We start from the raw sequence: 20868 nt of genomic DNA, 5'->3' as shown, positions 1-20868 counted from the left end.
TTGGCCTGCTGTGTTCATCCAGCCCTGCACCTTGTTGTCTCGGATTCTCCAGCATCTGCAGTTCCTACTATCTCTGGAACAATATTACATATGGTCACTCCTCCTGATGATGTAAACTCTCCCTGTATTTATCACTTTTCACTGTAGCCTTTTACTTGGCACTATCAGACTGGTATTTCACTTTCCTGTCTATTCTTCATTTCCCTTGATTTATTGAACAACCAAATATCTGTCCACACAAACCTTAACTAAAGTTAGCAACGGAGCTTTCACAACCACCTGTGATAGAGAATTCCAAAAGATTCACAATGTTATGACAGAAGAAATTTCTCCTTGTCTTTGGTTCTATACAGACCAACAGGCCCTTCTCCTGAGACTGCTCCCCAGCACACCCTCATTTGGGGATTTCTTAGCTGGTGAAATGATCTGTCAGTGCCAGGGCTATCGTATGGGATGGGGATGGTCAGTCTGGAAGCTGGACTCCAAAAGACCTGTCTGTTGCCATGCTCCAGTTATGCTGTACGTGGGACTTAGCTCAGTCTTCCGTGTAGGAGGTTCCTACTGTCCAGAGCTGGGTGCAACATCAGCTCAATGATCTCCTCTCCAATATTCAGGTACAAACAGACTACCTATGCACCCAGTTGTTGAGGAGTCTAACCAGCCTTAAAGCCAGTGCTGGAGGCTGTTTCACATTTGGCCCAGAACCCTATTTGAACCCAACTCTGCATCTCCTGGCACCAACTGGCCTTTAGAATCTGTTCAATCTATTCAGAGAGTACCAGGTTGTGTGAAACTCCTGTATATGCAGTGTCAGGCTGTAAAATAATCTTTGTGTATCTTTTATACATCTCAAAATATAGATTTCCTCAACTCACATTCCTGTGATCCAGGGCTGCTTTATATAAACATATTCATTTTTTAATTTAGTCATAGGATGTGGGTGTCGCTGACTGACCAACATTTATTGCCCATCCCTAGTTGCCCTTCAGAAGGTGGTACTGAGCTGCTTTCTTCATCCACTGCAGTCTGTATTTACAATGATACGGAGAAAATCTTTACTACTGGAGATCTGGACAAATCCCCCGAAAGAAAACAAAATGGTGAAAATATGGAACAGATCCATCATTTCTGGAAGATAACGGCTGACTAACGTTTTGAAACTAAAACAGAAATTGCTGGAAAAGTTCAGCAGGTCTGGCAGCATCTGTGGAGAGAAATCTGTGTTAACGTTTTGAGTTCAGTGACCCTTCCAAGGAACATTTTGAGTTTGATTCAGAGATGCTGGCTCGGGTAGAAGGTGGTGTGTTGAAGTGGCAGGCAAATGGAAGTCCAAGGTCTTTCCTGGTGGATAGAATGTAGATGTTCTGTGAAGTGATCACCCAGTCTACGCTTCGTGTCCCTAATGTAGAGGAGACCACATTGTGAGCAGTGAATACAGTAGATTAGATTGAGTGAAGTGTAGTTAAAGTGCTGTTTCACCTGGAAGGTATGTTTGAACGCTTGGATAGTGAGGAGGGAGGAGGTAAATGGGCAGGTGTTACATCTTCTGCAGTTGCAGGGGAAGGTGCCGTGGAGATGTGGGGAGGTATTGAGAGTGGAGGATGAGTGGACCAGAGTGTCCCGGAGGAACGATCCCTGCGGAAGGCTGATAAGGAAGGAGAGGGGAATGTGTGTCTGGTGGTGGCATCCCACTGGAGGTGGTGGAAACGGCAGTTAATAATGCCTATTGCTGCTGTGGGAGGGAAGGGGGTTGGGGTGAGGGTGAAGTGTGGGAGATGGGTTGGACCCAACAACGGTGCTGGGGAATCCTCAGTTGAAGAAGAAGGAAGACATTTTGGAGGCTCCCTTGCCGAATTTGGCATCATCAGAACAGACGCAACAGAAACAGAGGGACCTATACTTGGGCTAACTGTGGGAGTTGGTGAGTTTGTTGTGGGAAGTGGGGAGTCTACAATCTGCAGCTGCAGGGCCACATGTCAATCTTCAACAGCTCCCCCTTTACCAAACTTCTCCAATTTAACATCTACATGAAAATAATAATATCATTTACATGAAAACATTAATATAAACAATTCAAGGAAACCAAAAACCATGTTTTCATTGAGAGGGTAAGAAGCTTAGCATTTTCTGCTCTTGACAAATGACAATGTAAATGAAAGGCACTGTGATGTTCTAAACGACCCTGTGTGAGGGACACACCACTGTTATAAATAAATTTGAACACCAGGTTCTGTGGTTCTTATTGTTCTTAATAAAGCAGAGATGGTAAATTATTCTGAATGTTCTATTGGAAGCTATTTTTAATCACAAAAGTCAGTAACTGACAAAATTATCTTTATTCTGCACATCATAATCTATAGTTTATTTTAAAGTTAGTCAAAAATCCCAAAAGTCCAGTAATTCAGAATTGGGTCTGTTTTAATTTTGTTTCATTTTCTATAAATAGATAAACTCAATGCACAGGTTTTTATTATGTTGTATGCAATTGGACAATCTACCAGAGACATTTGGCAATTAGTAAAGTATTGGCTCAGATGTGTCAATTTTTTATTTTGCAAATCCCAATTCATAGAATCATACAGTACAGAACAGAACTTTAAGCCCATTGAATCCATACTGTCAAAGCTACACTAACCCTACTTTCAAGCACTACTCCCATAGCCTTGGATGTTATGACATTTCAAGTATAATTGTTGTATTGAAGCATTTATTTTAAAAGATTTTTACGGTACACAAAGGCTTTCAGTCCCTAAAGCAAGGATTGGAAAGATTTGCTTGATGGCAGGCCAAGCACCAATCAGCAAAGAGCCTGAGCTTCAGCAAGACTCTGAGAGGCTCAAGTCTAATTTCCAACAAAGATGCTGCACACCAGCACTGGCCTCAGCACCAGGAATGAACAGGGACCATTGCTTTAATCACTTTATGTATATGACTCCATCTCCCTTAGCACTTGTTACATTTCCTCAGATTGTGAGAGTAACTGGGCCAGATCTGGTGCTATGATCAAAGAAAACAATATATTTTCTGGGAGGACAATTACAATCCCAGATTCTTGCCAAAGATAGATTTTGGTAAATAATGATTAACAAAAGAAGGACCTTGCTGTTAATCAGCAGCTACTTTTGATTTGGGCCAGATTACATCCACTGCAGTTAAATAAACACAACTGGAAATGGTTGCTGGAAGATTCATTCATTTTGAGTCAAATGATTCATAATTAAATCAAAGATTACAAACAGTTTGAGAATTCTTGAACGTAAACATTGTATGCCATTATACTTCAGAAATGTTCAATCCCTTTTGTTTTTATTTACCCTTTCTAAGTATAAGCTTTCTGCCTAGTCCATCATTCTTTGCATTTTCCCTTATGGACAATGTGGTAAATATTGATTATGGGGTTAGAGGAACAACCCAGATATCTCATTGTGGTGCGTTTTGTTATTGAATTCAATAAATATGCAATTTCTGGGCTATCACCAGAATAAAATTCTTCTGCAAGTTATTGGATGATTTTAAACAGCTCTCAGGGTAGAGTACTCACGTTCAGTACCAGGGTCATCCAAACAATCTACATGTTTGGACCGAAACAGGCTTGGAACAATAGCCTGTTGTTCACTGCACAGTTTTTATTTTCCATTGATTTGGAAAATATTGTTAAGATTTTGAATTTCAGTCTAAGTAAAAGGAACAGCAGACTAGGAAACAAGCTTACAAAAAGAGTTGAATTATTGTTCTAAGAACTTCAATGGAAAGTTAATCAGATCCATTGTAAAAATTAATTTCCCTTTTACGACAAGTCCACTTTGGTTCCCAGCATAGACCAATTTCACCTCTTGTCAACCTAAAAAGAGTCCTGGGAAATGCTATTAAATCTTGACATGGGAACTAGAAGATGGGAAATAAATAGAAAACCCAACCATTAATTTTCCCTTAAGATGTTAAAATGTCCCCAGCTGTTTGACTGGGCCACTCTGATATGATGGCAAAGTTTAAGAAGCATTTGGACAGAGAAAGGAACAGGCAGAGAATACAGAGAGATAGACCATGTGCAGGCAAATGGAATTAGTTTAGAATAGCACCATGTTCGGCACAGACATGATGGGCTGAAGGGCCAGTTCCTGTGCCGTACTGTTCTATATTCTGTGCAAATCAGGTCCCAAATTGAAATCTGCTTGATAGATCATAGTTTGTTATTTTCTTTACTTGACAGGATGGGCTTTCACGAAGACATAAACACGCAATGTTACAAACCTCACTAGGGGCTTTAGTGGTATTATCGCTGGGCTGTTAATCCAGAAACCCAGATAAGCATCTCAGGAACTGAGTTTGAACCCTGCCACGGCAGATGGTGGAATTTGAATTCAATAAAACTCTGGAATTAAGAGTCTAACGATGACCATGAAACCATTGTCAATTGTCAGGAGAAAAACCCATCTGGTTCACTAATGTTCTTTAGGGAACGAAACTACTATCCTTACCAGGTCAGGCCTACATGTGACTCCAGCCCAAAGCAATGTGGTTGATTCTTAACTGCCCTCTGGGCAATTAGGGATGGACAATAAATGCTGCTTGGCCAGTGACATCCCTCATCCTGTGAATGAATGAAAAAGAAATCTGATTTTGATAATAAAACAAGTTTGTTACGAAAAAATCTAAAAAAGAATAAACTAAGCTATTTAGCTTTAACACAATTTAAAATATTTCAAAACATTTGCAGGATTCCAACACTGTTTCTTTCAATGCCTAAGCTGTCTTGGCTTCTTTGATTTCTTAACCAAACACTTCTGGTCTGGAATTTACAAATCAAAACTGTGGTGACCTATTTCCTAACTGTTCTTATTAATTCCTTTTTTGATGAGAAATGTTCTTACATCTAACCCCAGTCAGGTCTTCTCCAAAGTACCCCAAAAGCATTCTCAATCTCTGGGATTTTCTAAGCTAACGTCAATTTTGATCATTTTAAACCAGAAAACAACAAGCTAATGAAATTCCATGTTTGCTCTCTACAATCCTAAAAACCCTCACAATATAAACAAATTCTCATTATCATTCCAGGATAGCCACCATTCAGCTACTTTCTGACCCAAAAAAGGTTAAAGAACTGGCCTCTCTCCAATTAGCTCCTACTTTAAAATGAGCTTGTTGTCAGGATGTAGTGAGTTCTGGCAAGTCTGCACTTATTGTCCATTTTTAGCTGCTTTCAGAAGATAGTGATGGGCCTTTCTCTAGAACTACTGTGATCCTTGAGCTGATGGTGCTTTCAGTTACAAATTGACTGTGGAAATGTGAATTCAGCCAAGTGTAAAGGATAGAATATTTTGTGCCCTGTGGAATTGGATTTGGAGGTGGGATATATGAGGGAAATTGGGCTGAAGTGGGTGAGATAGCCAACAGAAGGAGACTCCACCATTGTTGGTTGTTGTTGTCTTTGTCTCAACCTATTCTTGGGCTTGTTGTATTGCCAAAGAATATCTACAGAGTCAAGTGAAGACATGAAAATTTATTTACAAACATGACTAAAAGTAACAAGATCTAACAAGGATCTAGACAAGGGTGTAAGGGAAGAAGATCATGATCACATGACCCTGTATCACTTCCTGTGATGATATATTATATCTCCTTTACACATAATGCAGTAAGCCCTTGATATTACAGTGACCATGAAGCTTGATTCTGTACTGGCTCAATAGAAGAATAATTCATCTAGTTTCATATCTCATTGATGATATCTTCTTTAGATACTCATCTAATTCACTTTTGAAAGTCTCAATTAAACCTGCATTTCCCACAACCTCAGGCAGTACGTTCCAGACCCTAACCCCTCGAGTGAACCTGCCTCCCCCCACACCCTCAGGCAGTACGTTCCAGACCCTAACCCCTCGAGTGAAACTGCCTCCCCCCACACTCTCAGGCAGTACGTTCCAGACCCTAACCCCTCAAGTGAACCTGCCTCCCCCCACACTCTCAGATAGTACATTCCAGACCCTAACCCCTCGAGTGAACCTGCCTCCCCCACACTCTCAGATAGTACATTCCAGACCCTAACCCCTCGAGTGAACCTGCCCCCCCCACACTATCAGACAGTACATTCCAGACCCTAACCCCTCGAGTGAACCTGCCTCCCCCCACACTCTCAGACAGTACATTCCAGACCCTAACCCCTCGAGTGAATCTGCCGCGCCCACAAACTCAGACAGCACATCCCTCACCTGTCACTCTGTAGAGAGGAATTTTCTTGTGATGTTGTGTTTCTTTTGCCAATCACTTTGACACAGTGACCTCTGGTCTTTGATTCTTCAGATGAATGGGAACAGTTTCTCCCGTCCCGCTCAGTCCAGGTGTTCCATGATTTTGAACTCTGAAAAATGAATAAATAAACAGGTGGATAAATTCTGAGAGCAAAGATTCTGCTCTCCCTCTGCCCATTGGAAAAATGAATACGTTTTGCCTGATGCAGATTTTGCCTTTGTGTCTGATATTTGCTTTTCCTGTACAATAACACTTTCCATTGCTCTGAAGCCAATCTTCTTTGTTTCTAGATGTTTCCACAACGGAAGTCTGGACCGAGTCGAGTTGTTCATATCTGTAATCTTCCTGAAGGAAGCTGCACAGAGAATGATGTCATTAATCTTGGACTCCCGTTTGGAAAAGTCACCAACTACATCCTCATGAGAGCCACAAACCAGGTGTGAACAGAGTTTCGCCAAATGTTACGTGAATTTTTGTCATCCTGAATACACTGCTCCTTGAGCGGTGCTCCAAACTAAAGCCAGGCCTTTGTGATACTAAAGCTTTTCACTAGGAAAGTCAATAAAGTTGCTCAGAATTTGCAGCCAGAAGCCGTCCATTTGGCCCAGCTGTTGTTTATCGGATTAATGCTGCATTTGAGACTGCACCCAGCCTTTCTCATTGAACCCTGTCTCCATAAGCATCTACTCCTTTATCCCGGAGTGCTGCAGAATAAAGCCCACAGCTCGCATTCACCCTGGTACCAGCTGTGGTAGCTCATGGGAGCCCTGTCACTTCACCTTCCCCCACTCTTGCGCAGTAGTTACATTCAGTTGGCTCACTATCACGGAGTGAGATACCTGTGGTCCTTTATTGACCGTGGCACCTTCGCTGCTCTTTCTCCTTCGTGTACTCATCTACTTTTTCTCAAATCCATCTATATCCCTCAGCGACCTTTTGTGTTGCAAGTTCCTTATTCTCATCATTCTCAGTGGAAAGGAATGTATCCTGCATTTTCCATTAGTGACTACCTTTGATTTATGACTGTTTGTTTTACACTAGCCCATTTGTGAAAGCATCCACTCCACGCCTACCTTATCAAACCCTTTCATTAATTTAAAGACATCTACTCAGTCACTTTTCAATCCTAGATAAAAGAACTCCAGCTTGTTCAGTCAGTTATTTGAGAGCTTTAGAAAGTGAGGAAGCAGCTTTAAGGCTCCTATTTCTGGGCACCATTGCTCCACTAGAATCCTGGCTACATTGGGCCAAAGAGTGACAATGTGGAGAGCTGAGGTATCCCTCAGTGCCCAGCCTGATACCCAGCTACTGGCTCTGACTGGACGGCAACTATCCGAGGGAAAAGCTTTCCTTTATCTATTAGCTTGAAGTGTTCACAATAGAATCCCTACAGTGTGGAAACAGGCCCTTTGGCCCAACAAGTCTACACTGACCCTTGGAGCAACCCCTATAACCCACCTAAGCTACACATTCCTGAACACTACAGGCAATTTAGCATGGCCAATCCACCTAACCTGCACATCTTTGGATTGTGGGAGGAAACCGGAGCACCTGGAGGAAACCCACGCAGACACGGGGAGAATGTGCAAACTCCACACAGACAGTCGCCCGAGGGTGGAATTGAACCCGGGTCCCTGGTGCTGTGAGGCAGCACTGCTAACCAATGAGCCACCGTGCCGCTCTTCTGTTTCCTTTTAACCCAGATGAAATTTGATCATGAACTTCCAAACACATTAAATTTACGTTTTATTTTAATTACATTGCCAGTGTGCCCTGTGGCCTGGGCTGGTATGCCCTCTGTCCCTGTGTGCCATGCTTCACTCTGGCAGCTCTCCCTTGTGGCCTGGTTGAATCTGGGAGTTCCCAGAGTGGGGGGATTTACAGGATACATCAGTGTAGAGTGATGCAGAACAGCGGCTCCAATGGCTCTCGGCTGATCCCGTTTCATTGATTTACAGGCCTTTTTGGAGATGGCATATCATGAGGCAGCTCAGGCGATGGTGCAGTTCTATCAACAGAAACCTCCAGCCATCAATGAGCAGCAAGTGCTTGTCCGTATGTCCAAACAGTACAAAGAACTCAAGCTGAAGGTAAGTTTACATTGAAACACACAATCAGACCATTAAAAAGCGAATTAACATTAGCAGTGGCGTAAGGCAGATGACATTGATCAAGCCAAGGTTCAGTGCAGCTGAGTCTGGGTTTAACAGAAGGCTTTATAGGAATGCAGGAAGATGGCAAACTCAGGTGTGTGAACATCTGAGAGAAGGCCCCCACATTTCAGGAGGAAAGGATCCAGTAGCTGAGGGTTCCTGCCCGATCTTGTTGAATTTTCAGGGAAAATGAGAAGGGACAAGAACAAAACTTGCTTAAGAACATGCTCCAACAATTCTCCATCTAAACAGGGAGGCAATAGCCTAGTGGTATTATCGCTGGACTGTTAATCCAGAGACCCAGATAATATTCTGGGGACCCAGGTTCGAATCCTGTCACGGCAGATGGTGGAACTTGAATTCAATAAATATCTGGAATTAAGAATCTAGTGATGACCATGAATTCATTGTCGATTGTTGGAAAAACTTATCTGGTTTACTAAAGTCCGTTAGGGAAGGAAACTGCCATCCTTACCTGGTCTGGCCTACATGTGACTCCAGACCCACAGCAATGTGGTTGATTCTTAACTGCCCTCTGGGCAATTAGGGATGGGCAATAAATGCTGCCTGAATAAAGAAAACAAAACTTATCAGGGTCATACCCAGATATGTACCCACCTCCACTTTCTGTTTGCGAGGACTGCCAGTGGTCAATGTGCCAGTGGATAATCCCCAATGGTCAATGTGCCCGTGGATAATGTACCAGTGAATACCCCCCCAACGGGTAATGTGCCAGTGGACAATGTGCCAGTGGATAATCCTCAATGGTCATTGTGCCAGTGGATAATCCCCAATAGTCAATGTGCCAGTGGACAGTGTAACAGTGGATAATCCTGAATGGGCAACATGCCAGTGGACAATGTGCCAGTGGTCAATATGCCAGTGGATAATCCTCAATGGCCAATGTACCAGGGGACAATGTGCCAGTGGATAATCCCCAATGGTCAATGTGCCAGTGGTCAATGTGCCAGTGCAGTTTAGAAGCAGATGCAAACCAAATGAATAAATGTTACAGCATATTTCCCTCAATTGTACCTTCAGAAATTGGCTGCTAGGTAACATTTGTTTGATTCAGTCTTCCTGTGTTCGTCTGATGATGGGGACAGTGAGAGAGGATTTATTTTTTGCATGTTGGGGGTTGCACACGCACTTTTCTAGTGATGGCCAAGCCTACACAATACATTATACAGTGTGGCTCCAGAAAGCTGCAGATCACAGTGGGTAGCTCAACGGGAGTCTATGGCGAAGCTGCAGGATCACCCCCCCAACACCCAGCAATCTTTAAATGACCTAAAACCCAGAGGATATACTGGTGTCTGGGGAAGTGGAGGCTCCTGCCCTGTCCCTTTCGAGATGTCAGCATGGACAGGATGGGGAGAGTGGCCTCCTTCTGTGCTGTATCATTTCTGTGGTTTGATGTGCCCCTCTAAATCAGCAGAGATAGACAAACGAGATATAAAGGGATGAGACGAGGGGACTAGGTATATTTGGAGTTTAGGGAGATTGCTACTAATAGTGCCTCTGGATTAGGTGTCAGACAGAACATTCCCCATCGGTCTGGATGCCACATGTTGTTTCTCCCTTGCTACCAATCAGTTTATCAGAAGCTGAACTCACTGCCTTCTGGGGAGGGGAAGTAGCCCTGTCACTGCCACCTGTTTAATATTAAATACAACTATAGCTCTATCACTCACCTTTGGGAGTCCCTGCTTGGGTCATGTTCTGCATTTGGATCTAATCCAGAATGGAGAGAAATCTGCCAGGCCTCATTCAGAGCTCACTCTACTGCTCTCTTTATAACCTCACCCTCTTAAATCAGCAAATAAGCAGCAGAACTAATATTTTCCAACATGATTTACCCAGCGACAGTGCCTCCCTTCCTATTCACACTCGAACTTCACAATGACCAGAATAAATAGAGGCATCCTGTTGACTTCCCTTAGTTGTATAGTTACACAAAGTGATTACTTTATTAATTCAGCTACAAACTGAATGGTTGAGTTGTATAAAAGGCAGGGTAACTGAATGATAGTTACTATACTATAGTGTTTCTCCCTGTGACAGATCACTTTTAAAGTTTTAGCTTATGAATCAGTTATGAATCCTCTGTCAAAAACATTGGAGTAAATATTTTGATGTGACATTACATCCAGGGACACTGGGAAATGGAAACCAAGAGTAGGCATTTGGTCTTTCAGGTTTGTTCCCACCATTCAAGTAAATCATGGTTGATCTGCATTGTAACTTCTCAGATTGTCTTTGGTTTCAGAATGCTCAATGCCCTTGTTTCATATAAGTCTATCAATCTCAGCTCTGAAATCTTCAACAGATGTGCCCTGAACAGCTTTATTAGCCGCAATGCTTGATGCTTACCTCCACATGCTACATAGCAGACACAGAACTAAACCTTTTCTTTGTTTCTAAAGTAACTCATTAACACTGGTGCTTTGGGTTGGGATGATCAGTTGAGGTCTCTACTGTCTACCATTAACTGTTTACACCAAGATGTAATGGAGTCTGTAAGAGATAGTTATATCTGTGAAAAAGGTCATTTAAAATCAAAGTGTAATCGATAAGTTATCCCAAATTCTCTAGTATGAATTTTATTTTACTTTTGAACTGCACGGACAGTCCTAACAATTGTGTGGATTAATTGGGAATCATTTCGATTGATGCTTTGTAACACTGTGGCATTGTCAAAAGCTATTTAATCAGAGGATAACGGTTGGTGAGAAACAGTCCAGACATCGAGTCATATAGCACAGAAACAGACCCTTTGGTCCAATTCATCTGCACTGACCAGACATCCAATCTGGTTTAGTCCCATTTGCCAGCATTTGGTCTATGTCCCTCCAAACCCTTCCTTTTCATGTACCCACCCAGATGCCTTTTAAATGTTGAAATTTTACATGCCTTCAACACTTCCTCTGGCAGCTCGTTCCACACACACACCACTCTATGTGTGAAAATGTTACTTCTACAGTCCCTTTTAAATCTTTCCCCTCTCATTTTGAACTTATGCTCTCTAGTTTACCCCAGGAAAACCTATTCACCCTATCCATGCCCCTCATGGTTTTATAAACCTCTATAAGGTCACCCCTCAGCCTCTAGTGCTCCAGGGAAAATAGCCCCCACCCTATTCAGCCTCTCCCTGTAGCTCAAACCCTCCAACCCTGGCAACATTCTCTTAAATCTTTTCTGCACACTTTCAAGTTTAACAACATTCTTCCAATAGAAGGGCAACCAGAATTGTATGCAGTATTCTAAAAGTGGCCTCACTAATGTCCTGTTCGGCTGCAACATACATCCCAACTCCTATACTTAATGTTCTGACCAACGAAGGCAAGTGTGCCAAATGCCCCCTTCACCACCCTGTCTACCTGCAACTCCACCTTCGAGGAACTATGCACCTGCCTCCCCCACAGGTCTCTTTTTATTCAGCAACACACTCCCCAGGGCTCTACCATTAACTGTACAAATCCTTACAAAAACGCAATGCCTCACACTTATCTAAATTAAACTCCACGTGCCACACCTCAGTCCATTGGCCCATCTGATCAAGGTCCCATTGTACTCTGAGATAATCTTCTTTACTATACACTACACCTCCAATTTTGGTGTCATCTGTAAACTTTCTAACCATGCTACTTATATTCACATTCAAATCATTTAGATAAATGACGAAAAACAGTGGACCCAGCACCGATGCTAGTGGCACATTGCTGGTCATAGGCTTCCAACCTGAAAAGCAACCCTCTACCATACCCTCTGTCTCCTACTTTCAAGCCAACCCTGTATCCATATGGCTAGCTCCCCCTGGATCCTATGTACTAACCAGCCTGGCATGCAGAACCTTGTGGAATGTTTCGCTGAAGTCCATACAGACAATGTCTACTGCTCTGACTTCATCAATCTTCTTTGTCACCTCTTCAAACAACTCAGTCAAGTTAGTGAGACATGATTTCCCACACACAAAGCCATGCTGACTTTCTCAAATCAGTCCTTGCCTTTGCAAATACATGTAAATCCTGTCCCTCAGGATTCCCTCCAACAACTTCCCCACCACCGATGTCGGGCTCACTGGTCTATAATTTCCTGGCTTTTCCTTACCACCTTTCTTAAATAGCGGCATTACATTAGCCAACCTCCAGTTTTCCGGCACCTCACCCATGTCTATCAATGACATAAATATCTCAGCAAGGAGCCGAGCAATCTCTTCCTTCACTTCCCACAAAGTTCTGGGATACACCTGATCAGGTCCTGGGGATTTATCTACTTTATGCACTTTAAGACCTTCAGCAGTTCCTCCTCCGTAACATGGACACTTTTCAAGACATCGTTACTTATTTCCTCAAGTTCCCTAGCTTCTGTGTCCTTCTTGCACTGATGCACAATATTTGTTTAGTATCTCCCCCATCTCCCACAGTTCCACAGGATGGCCTTGTTGATCTTTAAGGGGCCCTATTCTCTCCCCAGTAACTCTTTTACCCTGAATGTATTTGTAGAATTTCTTTTGGATTCCCCTGAAGGCTACTTGCCAAAGTTATCTCATGTCCCCTCCTGATTTCCCTCTTGAGTGTACTCCTACTGCCCTAATACCCCCCCAGGGATTCACTCAATCCCAGATGCCTATACCAGACTTTTTCTTGACCAGAGCCTCAATTTCTCTGGTCATCCGGCATTCCCTACAGCTACCAGCCTTTCCGTTTGCACAAACAGGAACATATTACTTCTGAACTCTTGTTATCTCTTTCTTAAAGGCTTCCCACTTTCCAGCCATCTCTTTACCAGTGAATAACCTGCCCCAATCAAAAATTTGAAAGTTTTTGCTTAATACTGTCAAAATTGGCCTTCCTCCAAAGCAGTACTTCAACTTTTTGATCATTTCTATCCGTTCCATAACTATTTTAAAACTAATAGAATTATGATTCCCCACTCCCACTGACACCTCAGTCACCTGCCCTGCCTTATTTCCCAATGGAAGGTCAGGTATTGCAGCTTTTATAGTAGGTACATCCACATATTGAATTCAAGAACATTTTCTTGTACATACTTAATAAATTCCTCTCCATTCAAACCCTTAACACTATGACAGTCCCAGTCTACATTTGGAAAGTTAAAATTCCCTTTTATAACTACCCTATTATTCTTACAGATAACTGAGATCTCCTTACAAATTTATTTCTCAATTTCCCGTTTACTTTTGGTGGGGTGGGGAGGGGGGAGTTTCAAAATCTCCTCACCCCCGACCTCATCCCAAGACCAGCCCATCTTGTCCGCGCCTCCTTGACCTGACCCTCTTCCCTTCCACCTACCCGTCCCTCCCTCCTCACTGACCAACTCCCATCCCAACTCCCTACCTACACTCACCTTTACTGGCTCCATCCCCGCCTCCTTGACCTGTCCATTTTGTCTCCACCTATCTGGTTCTCTATCCACCTTCCATCACCGCCTTCCCCCTCTCTCTATTTATTTCAGAGCCTCCTTCCCCTCCCCCATTTCTGAAGAAGGGTCCAGACCCAAAACGTCAGCTTTCCTGCTCCTCTGATGCTGCCTGGCCTGTTGTGTTCATCCAGCTCCACACCTTGTTATCTCTTGCTCCCCTTATTGACTTGTACAAGTCACTTCTACCCCCAGCAGAGATCCCAATGATCCAAAACTGTAAATGAATCATCACCCCCTGCACCAGCTCCTCAGCCGTGCATTCATCTGCCCCTGAAATAACTTCACAGAGGTTGGTATCCCATCATCAAGTCCCCCTTTATTTATCACGTGGAGAGTCATTGACACTGATCCAGCTCTCAGAGTGAACAGGACGTCTGTCGCTCCTGTTTCTATCTGTCAGCCAGGGCTCCCTGATTGGACCAGATTAACAGCCCCAGTTAGGGAACTCACTCTCTGGCATCCACCTGGCAGAGCTCTTTATAATCACTACCTCCCTCGCCCTCTGACTGCGAGGACATAGGCCGGATCTTTATTTTGTCGCTCTTCCTGGGAGGTTTTAGCCCAGGTCAGGTTCCTCCAACTCTGCCTCTGATACGGGCAGCGTGTAACACACAGGAGCACGTCTCTTGGGCCCGGAGTGTCTCGGAAATGTCTCATTCTCCTCTTCAGGTGGAAAAGGTGGACGTGGTGACATCCGCTGTGTCCATCTCAGCTTCCGGGGTATCTTCAATGCTTGACAGACAGGGAGAGCCTGCAGGTTCAGGAACAGTTGGAAAGGCAGTCAAGGAGCTAGGCACGTTTTGTTCCTGCATGGTTTTCAGTTTGCAGCTTTTACATGGTCCACAGGCTTGCTCAGGACTGTCAAATTGACCTAAACTTTATAAGTCTCTGGACATGACCTCGTGTCAACCATGCCTCTTACCCATGTAGAGCCATTCCTGTGGTTCCTACACCAAACTTTCGTTCCTGAAGTAAACTCTCTCTCTCTCTCACTTAGAGTTCCTGAAGCCATTTCACCCTCCCGCTCGGGGTCGGGAAGATCAGATTTAACCTTGTGTGCAGTCTTCTTCCCATTAGCGACTCTGCTGGAGCTATTGGTGTAGCATAAGGGATGGTCCTATAATCAAATAGGAACCGGGACAGTTTGGTATCGTCTGAAGATTTAAGTCTGCCTTCAAAATTTGGACTGCTCTTTCCACCAGACCATTGGATGATGGATGGTATGGAGCTGACCTTACGTGCCAAATGCCATTCAACTTTAGGAAATACTCAAATTCGCTGCTGGTAAATGATGGCCCCTTGTCTGTGACCAACAACTCCCGGGGTCCATGTATTGCAAAAGATGTGGGCTGTTTTCCATCATTGTCCACATGTTTGATGAATGAACTCTTATGCACATCCAACCACTTTGAGTGGGTGTCCACAATGACTAAGAACATAGACCACATGAAAGGACTTGCACAGCCAACATGTAACCACATCCGGGGTTTAACTGGCCATTCCCACAAATGTGGGAGATGCTGCTGGTGGTAACTTTTGTCCTTGTTGGTACCCTGGGCACTGCCCTGCCAATGTGGCTATGTCAGTGTCCAACCATAGAATCCCGACAGTGTGGAATCAGGCCATTCGACCCATCAAGTCCACACTAACCCTCTGAAGAGAATCCCACCCTAGACACTATGGACAATTTAGCATGGCCAATCCACCTAACCTGCACATCTTTGGACTTTGGGAGGAAACTGGAGCACCCAGAGGAAACCCACGCAGACACGGGGAGAACGTGCAAACTCCACACAGACAGTCGCCCGAGCGTGGAATTGAACCTGGGTCCCTGGCGCTGTGAGGCAGCAGCGCTAACCACTGAGCCACTGTGCCACCCTGGCCACAAGACCCACCTGCTGACCAACATCTTCATTTTGGAAACCCCTGGATGATGGGTATCCATGGGTATCCGCATGGGCCCAAGCTATGCCTGGATACGTGGATGCATAGGTTACGTGGAACAATCCCTCTTCCGCAGCTACACTGGCCCAATCCCCCACCTCTTCCTCCGTGTACATCAATGACTGTATCGGCGCCGCCTCGTGCTCCCACGAAGAGCTCGAACAGTTCATCCACTTCACCAACACCTTCCACCCCAACCTCAAGTTCACCTGGACCATCTCTGATACCTCTCTCTCCATCCTTGACCTCTCTGTTTCCATCTCTGGCAACCACCTGGAAACTGATATCTATTTCAAGCCCACCGACTCCCACAGCTAGAATACACCTCCTCCCACCCACCTTCCTGCAAGGATGCGATCCCCTATTCCCAATTCCTTTGCCTCCTCCGCATCTGCTCCCAAGATGAGGCGTTCCACTCCTGGACATCCCAGATGTCCTCGTTTTACAAGGACTGCAATTTCCCCTCCACAGTGGTTGAAAATGCCCTCAATCGCGTCTCTTGCATTTCCCACACCTCAGCCCTAACACCCCCTCCCCGCAATAACAACCAAAAAAGAATCCCCCTCATCCTCACATACCACCCCACCAACCTTCAGATTCAACGCATCATCCTCCGACACTTCCGCCATCTGCAATCCGACCCCACCACAAAAGACAGTTTTCCCTCCCCACCCTTATCTGCGTTCTGGAGCGACCACTCTCTCTGTGACTCCCTTGTCCGCTCCACACTCCCCTCCAGCCCCACCACACCCGGCACTTTTCCCTGCAACCGCAGGAAGTGCTACACCTGCCCCCACACCTCCTCCCTCATCCCCATCCCAGGCCCCAAGAAGACTTTCCACATCAAGCAGATGTTCACCTGCACATCTGCTAATGTGGTATACTGTATCTGCTGTTCCCATTGTGGCCTCCTCTACATCAGGGAAACCAAGCGGAAGTTTGGGGACCGCTTTGCGGAACACCTACGCTCGTTTCACACTAAACAACTGCACCTCCCAGTTGCGAACCATTTCAACTCCCCCTCCCATTCTTCAGACGACATGTCCATCCTGGGCCTCCTCCAGTGCCACAACGATGCCACCCGAAGGCTGGAGGAACAGCACCTCATATTCCGCTTGGGAACCCTGCAGCCCAATAGTATCAATGTAAACTTCACAAGCTTCAAAATCTCCCCTCCCCCGATCTCATTGTCCCTGCCTCCTTGAACCTGTCCGTCTTTTCTCTCACCTATCTGCTCCTCCCACCTCACTGACCAACACCCACCCCCACTTCCTCCCTCCTAGCCTTATCCCTGCCTCCTTGACCTGTCTGTCTTCCCTCCCACCTACCTGCCCCTCCCTCCCAACTGACCAATCCACACCCCAACTCCCTACCTACACTCACCTTTACTGGCTTCATCCCTACCTCCTTGACCTGTCCGTCTTCTCTACACCTATCTGCTCCTCTATCCACCTGCTAACATTTAAGCACTATGTCCAAGTTCCCTAAGTGCTCTTTATTGGTCTTCCTGGTTATTAGCAAGTCATCCAGATAAATGGAACCTGGGGTAGACCTTGTAAATTGTTCTCCATCATCTGCTGGAAAAGAGAGCAGGCTGACAATACCCCAAATGGCAGTGACATAAAGTGATACAAACCCTAATGGGTATTAATTGTAGCACACTTCTGGGAATCCTCATCGAACTGCAATTGCAAGGGCACATGGCTCATTGTTAGCTTTGTGAGGGACAGCCCTACTGCCAGCTTTGCAAATAAACCCTCTGTGCGAGGGACTGGGTATTTATCCAGCTGTGAGAAGCAGTTCGCTGTTTGTTTAAAATCCCCACAAAGACAAACTGACCCACCAGGCTTCACAATTAGTACGACCAGCACTGCCCATTCCCCACACTGAGCTGGTTTGATGATTCCTTCCCCTTCCAGCTTCCTGATTTCTGCCTCTACTTTTACCCATGAGGCAAATGGCACTGTGTGGGCCATGGAATCATGGAATTACTTCCTGGTCAACATGTAAGGTGGCCTTGGCCCCTTAGATAGTCCCTAGGCCTTCCTGAAAAACTAATTCGTGCTTCACTCAGGCAGCCATTTTCCTCATTGAAAAATGTTGAGCCAATCAAGGTGAATCTTTCTGAACCAGTTTCGCTCCATCAGGTTTGGGCCTGAGCCTTTTACTACAGTCAGTGGGAACTGAACCAGCTGCTTCTCATAAGAGACCGGAACTGAAATTGTACGCTTAACCTATAAAGGTTCCCTGGTATAGGTTCTCAGCCTAGCCGAGGTTGTATGCAAACCTAAGGGTTGGAGTTCAGAGTGAATTTTGTTAAAGCCTGGTTCTGCACTCACTGATACAGCTGCACCAGTATCAACTCCATTAGAACTGGGTGACCATTTAACCAGACGTTTATTTTGATTAGTTCTGATTTGGATGTTGCTGAACAATTTAATTGTTCCAAACCAGCTGTAGGTGGGCTTTCCTGGGTTTGCATGTGCACTGTCCTGGATACTAGCCGAGGAGTTCTCTTACTCAATTTGGGTGTAGCGTGACTCCTTTGCTGTCTCGAGTCAGCACACAGGCAACAACTACAATGGCTTGCTAGCCCAAATCTTGAAGAAAATGTTAACCATTTGACCAAGGCTTTGCTTTGTTTTAGTGTTTTGCTGTGGGCTGACCTAAGGTCCCTTTGTTCAGGACATGTCCGAGTGAGGCTGTGCAATTGGCTTCACTCACGTGGTGTTCCCCAAGCTCAGTCTGATTGGTGAGAGTGTCCACTTCCATCAGAATACCCTGTAACTCACCAGTTCCACTTGCTGCTTTTTCCAATGATAAAGCTAGTTGCAGTATAGCTGGGTTTCATCTCTGAGAAGTTTGTGATTTCACAGTCAGTCTGCTGTGAAAGTTGTTACAATACTGTGGCTTTAAGAGATGCATTTTGTCCTGGGTTTTTTTATGAAGAGAGGTTGTAATAGACGGACAGAGGGGTCTGCTCAATGCCAATAAAGTAAACAGCTTGTGAGGTCTTGAGATTTTTTTTAAAGTTGGAACAATAGAAGCAGCCTGAATGGGAGGGTTGAAGTTCCCACAGAACCAGGATTTTTAGTTTTAGCTTTCAGAAGTTGCTGGAGTCTTGAAGCTGGATGTTGAAGCTCTTATTTCTCTCCCTGTTACAGCTAAAAGCTGGGGTTCTATTCCTGCTGCTAGAATTGTATGTGAGACAATCTGTTTTGCTGACTTTGCCTTTGCCATGGGTGTGTTATTATATTGGAGCAGTTAATTAGTAGTAGTTAATACATCTATTATTTTATTAAGCATTTTGATAGAGTTACAGTTAAGCCAATTCTTTTCTTTTTATATTTTCTGTATTTTAACTGGAGTGAAAAATAGAGTGTTTTGCTTAAAGTCAAGTCGGTTGACCAATTGAATTACATTTAGAATGTAACACCTTTCACTTACGTTCAAAATAAGGAAAAGTTAGGGTCAAGGCTATTTTCTTGATATATTTTGAGGGGATTTGGACTGGTTCATATCAAAGTGCACTGCTTGATGTTTGCTTGTTGATTTCTAGAGCTGTTTTACTTACTTGTCGATTACCTGCTCCCCATATTACCTGTTCCCCATACAGCCTGCCCAGAGATCTCAGGACATTCAGCCAGAGCAGGTGGGGCTTGAAACCAGGCCTCCTGGCTCAGAATGACGAATGCTATCACCGCACCACCCTCTCGTGCAATCATTTTTGCTTTATTCCACATTTTTATTTCTTTTTTGTTCACTTGTGGGACATGGGTGTCACTGGCTGGGCAGCATTTCTTGCCCGTCCCTAGTTGCGCCCCTTGAGAAGGTGGTGGTGAACTGCCTTCTTGAACCGCTTCAGTCCTCCTGCTGTGGGTTGACCCACAATGCCCTGAGGAAAATTAAATTAAATTGCGCCATCTGCAACAGGGATATTGGAGACCCTATCTCTAAGAACATTAGCCTGGGGTTCTCAGCTCCTCATCTGGTGACATATTCCCACTATGACACCAACCCCCAACCCCCACCTTCTCATTCAATGACCCCTGCATTAATATATCATCATCACAGCTGTTCTCCTGCTCCATGTAGCTCCAGGCATCGCTGAAATTTGGTTCCATACTGTCAGTGTGAATATGTCTCAGTATTATTGGCCATCATTGTACAAAACCAAAAGAGAAAATAATCACCATATACGGTGTGGATGTCAGGGAAAAAATAGAGTTTAATTGATTAATAATATTTTAACTTGTTTTCATTGACTTTCCTCAGAAACCAGGAAAGGATGTTGACTCAATCATCAATGATATTAATTTTCAAAAGGAGAGGGAAATGCACAAAGAGTGGGACAGGTAAAGGAATGTATTTATTCACATTTTAATCAGTTAATTATTCTCCATGTATGGCCCTCAAGCTGACCCTTCTGCTTTTATATATTGGGCAGTGGCAGGCTGGCAAGAGTAAGGGTCTAGTTTTAAAAATGACTTTATTGAAAAGGTGGAGGGAAGGGAGGTGCCATTATCCAGGGGAGATCCTGTGCCCATTCAGCGCACTCCCACAATGTTAACCATCACCCAGTTTGACCCTCCACCCTGACCCAATTCCTGTCAGCTCTCCCTACTCAGCCCCAGTACTAAACCACACCCCAAACTCTGACCACTGTCTCCCATCAGCAGGTCTGGGCCTTCCTGGAGCTCCAGCCAATGAGATACAATAGAATAGAAGCCCTATGGTGTGGAATAGGGCCATTCTGCCCATCATGTTATACCAACTCTCCAAAGAGCATCCCTACCAGAACCACCCCATAACCCCACATTTCCCACTGCTAGTCCACCCTAACCTGCACATCTTTAGACTGTGGGAGGAAACTGGAGCATCCAGAAGAAGTCCACGCAGACACAGGGCAAATGTGCAAACTCCACATAGACAGTCACCTGAGAGTGGAACTGAACCCAGGTCCCTGGCGCTGTGAGGCAGCAGTGCTAACCACTGAGCCACTGTGTCACCCTTGGAATGGAGAGATCACTGTGGGACCATGTGATCACTGTTAGATGGAGAGATCACTGTTAGATGG

The 20868-nt window shown here is 44.6% G+C and overlaps 1 protein-coding gene across 1 annotated transcript in view; it reads left to right on the top strand.

Annotated features, from left to right (window-relative positions):
* The window catches only part of rbm20 (RNA binding motif protein 20), a 165011-nt gene that overhangs the window by 113608 nt on the left and 30535 nt on the right, over positions 1 to 20868 (top strand). The window contains exons 6-8 of the mRNA XM_048608753.1: positions 6540 to 6686; positions 8208 to 8339; positions 20067 to 20146. Of these exons, the coding sequence (XP_048464710.1) occupies positions 6540 to 6686; positions 8208 to 8339; positions 20067 to 20146 (359 nt within the window). The remainder of the gene's footprint in view (positions 1 to 6539; positions 6687 to 8207; positions 8340 to 20066; positions 20147 to 20868) is intronic.

The sequence above is a fragment of the Rhincodon typus genome, chromosome 20 (assembly GCF_021869965.1).
Source record: "Rhincodon typus isolate 14 chromosome 20, sRhiTyp1.1, whole genome shotgun sequence".
Classification (NCBI taxonomy): Eukaryota; Metazoa; Chordata; class Chondrichthyes; order Orectolobiformes; family Rhincodontidae; genus Rhincodon; species Rhincodon typus.
Note: the sequence above shows the minus strand (reverse complement) of the source record. Positions and strands in the feature narration are given on the sequence as shown.